The sequence below is a fragment of the Fonticula alba genome (genome assembly GCF_000388065.1).
Source record: "Fonticula alba strain ATCC 38817 unplaced genomic scaffold supercont2.3, whole genome shotgun sequence".
Classification (NCBI taxonomy): Eukaryota; order Rotosphaerida; family Fonticulaceae; genus Fonticula; species Fonticula alba.
Window position 1 is genome coordinate 1480527 of NW_009242973.1, and position 3035 is coordinate 1483561.

Here is a 3035-nt window from a genome sequence, read left to right on the forward strand (position 1 = left end):
CCCCCCCCCGCCCACCGCCTTCCACCACACCGAGGACGTCCTGCTGCGGCTTCGCGCGCCGCCAGTCAGCCACCGAGCAGCTCGGCCAGAGCGGCTGCCTGGTCCGCCAAACGCCGGCGCTCGTCCAAAGCATCTGCCAGAGCCGAGCCACTGCCCGGCCGGGCCCGGTGACTGTCCGCCTCCAGCAGACCCCGGTGCAGGGCGGCCAGCGCGCCGAGCAGATCCCCCTCCGGCACCATGCCCGCCGGGGTGGTGGTGGTGGTGGTGGTAAACGCCGGCAAGGCCACCGCCGCCACGGCAAGCACCACCTGCCGGCAGGGCTCCACCGGGGCGTCCCCATCTCGCAGCATGCTGGCCGACAGCGTCAAGCAGCGCCCGACATAGGCTGACGCCCGGGCCTGGCCCGTCGGGCCGCCGGCCGCCCACAGCAGCCCGGCCAACATGGCCAGGGCTGCTCCGCGCTGGGCCAGCTCCGCCCATGCCGAGGGGCTCGCTGGGCTCGCCCCGGGCACCAGCTGCTCGGCCAGTACATCCCCCAACAGGGGGACCGTCTTGGCCGGGTGGTCCGGGGTCAAGGCCGCCGCGGCCAACGCATGTGTCGCCGCCGGATGCCGGACCGCCGCCAACCAGATGCTGGTCCGGGTGGACCCGGCCTGCGGCTCGGCCAGGCGCGCGACCACCGCCTTGCGAACTGGGCACCCCGGCGCCCGGGTGAGGGCTCGCACCATGGCCCCGCGCGCGGCCAGATGCCACACAGTGGCCAGGTCCGGCGCGGGCACGCCTCCCGGGCCGCCGGCCACAGCTCCGGCCAGGTCTCCCGGCAAAATGGGCACCCGATCTACCAGGGCCCCCAGCAGGTGCACGATGGCAGTCAGCACCTCGGCCGGCACGCGGCCGGCCGGCGCCTCCGTCAGCGGAACCACCCCCACCAGGGACAGGGCGCGCCGCACAGCCCGCAAGGCACTCAGTCGAACCCGGTCCACCGTGTCGACACATGTCAGTAGTAGGGCCCGGATCAGTTGCGCCGCGGCCGGGGCCACAGACTCCGGAACTGTCGGGCCACCGCCGAGTACCCGGTCCAGCAGGGGGATCGCCGCCGCGGCGGCCGCCGCCCGCACCCACGACCCGACATCGCCCTGTGTCTGGGTGCTGGAGAAATCCATCAGCCCCTGGGCCAGGAGCCGGGCGAGTCGGGCCTCCGGCGGGCCGCCATTGCCGACCGCCTCCGGCAGTGGGATCGAGCAGATGCCCGCGGCATCGGTCGATGCCAGGATGGTCCCGAGGGCGAAATAGAAGTTCCGCTTGGTCAATGCTGTCGCCTGTGCATGCCGGGGCCCGGGGGGGGGGGGGGGGGCACGGGGGTCGATCATGTCAGTCTCGGGGGCAGGGCCGGCCGGCTGGCCGTGTGCTTGAAGATGCGCGGCCGTGCCCGCGCGCCTGCGTGCATGGATGTGCCAGTGCCCGATGACATGCATCGCAAGCGCGTGGAAGGGCACCAGCGCGTGCAGGCGCTCACGTACCGTCGCCGAGCTGAACAGCCCGAAGGCCCGGGCCAGCACCCGATGGTCAAGGCCGGCCTGGTCGGCTGCCAGGTGCCGGGACACCGCCGGCCAGCATCCGGCCACCATGGCCGGCAGGACGGACCACAGGTCAGCCGGCGAGGAGCCGGGCGCCACGCGGGCCACTCGCGCCAGTGCCGGGCTCGCCTGGCGGTAGGGCGATGCGAACCCAGGGGCCACGCTGCAAAAGCCATCCAACAACCCACGGAGGCAGGCCACCACCGGCTGGCTGGCCACCGGCAGGTCGGCCAACCGCCGAAGCAGGCGTACGGCCTCCGACGCCGGGGCCGCTTCCGGCGCGAACCAGCTCTCGGCCGCCGGCGGGTCGACCCCCGCCGCAGTGGCTGCCACAGCCACCGAGTCCGCCTGTCGGGCCAGTGCAAAGGCCGCCTCATCGCCGGGCGTCTCGGCGGACCCCGGCCGCGCAAACAGCCCCAACACAAAGGCCCCAGTGGGGAAGGCCGCCCTCAGGGGTGCCGCCTGGGCCAGGCATGGCGCGGCCCCCGGGCCCGGGATGCCCTCCTCCTGCTCCTCCTCCTCCTCCTCGGTGGCCAGGGCGGGTGGCTGGACCGCCAGCGGGTCACCGGCGCCCCACAGGAAGGCCGTCAGGTTGGAGATCGAGGCGGCCTCGGCCGCCGGCCGCCCGGCGCGCAAGATCCCCGCCGCTCCGACGAGCACCGCCCACGCCGGCCAGTCGGCCGCCCGAGCAAAGTCCTCGAACTGCTGGGCCCCTGCCAAGGGACCCGCCACCGGCTCGGACGGGGCCAACTGCAGGAACTCCAGCACACGGCATGCCAGGCCCAGGACCGGCGCCGGGACCAGGTCCCAAAGCCGCGCAAGGGCTGGCGACCGACGCGCAGCCAGTGCCATCGCCGCCCCGGCCGGGCCCTCGGCCAGCAGCAGGGCCGCCGTCTGTCGGAGCAGCCCCGGGGCAAAAGAATCGCACCCCATCACCGCCAGGAAGGCCACCTCCCCCGGGGCCAGCCGATACCGGGCCAGCAGGTGCGGCATCAGGGCCAGCAGCAGGCACAGGGCCCCGTGCAGGGCCTCCGCCGATGCCGGGGGCCCCGGCGCCGGGCCGGGCCCCACGCCCAGCGTCCAGAACAGGTGCCCGGCCAGCGCCGCCAGCAGCCGGTCCCCCGGGCTGTCAGCCCCATCGCCGCCGGCCTTCCACACACTGCGCAGCATGGCCTCCAGCAGGAGGCCTCCGCGGAGGCGCAATTGCCGGGCCGATGCCCCGTCGAAATCCCCATAGTGCCCGGTGGTGATGCGCTCCTCGGCCAGGGACACCACCAACGCCGGCAGGTACACCAGCCGGGCGTCGAAACTGCATGGGGCGCCGCCCCGGCCGGGGGGGGGGGGGGGGCGGTGCCCTGGCGGCCGGGGGGAGAGCCGGCTCTTGACGGTCGCGAGAGTTGGCCACTCGGCCGGGGCGCCACCTGGCCGCCGGTGGGGGGGCGCATACACGCGCACACG

At 75.0% G+C, this 3035-nt stretch overlaps 1 protein-coding gene across 1 annotated transcript in view; it reads right to left on the minus strand.

Moving 5' to 3' along the window:
* Positions 1-7: 7 nt before the first annotated feature.
* Positions 8-3035, minus strand: part of H696_02117 (hypothetical protein) — a gene marked incomplete at its 5' end in the record, with an annotated part of 7623 nt that continues 4595 nt past the window's right edge. Inside the window, 2 exons of the mRNA XM_009496014.1 lie at positions 8-1319; positions 1521-2886. Coding sequence (XP_009494289.1) covers positions 66-1319; positions 1521-2886 — 2620 coding nt within the window. The 3' untranslated portion in view covers positions 8-65. The remainder of the gene's footprint in view (positions 1320-1520; positions 2887-3035) is intronic.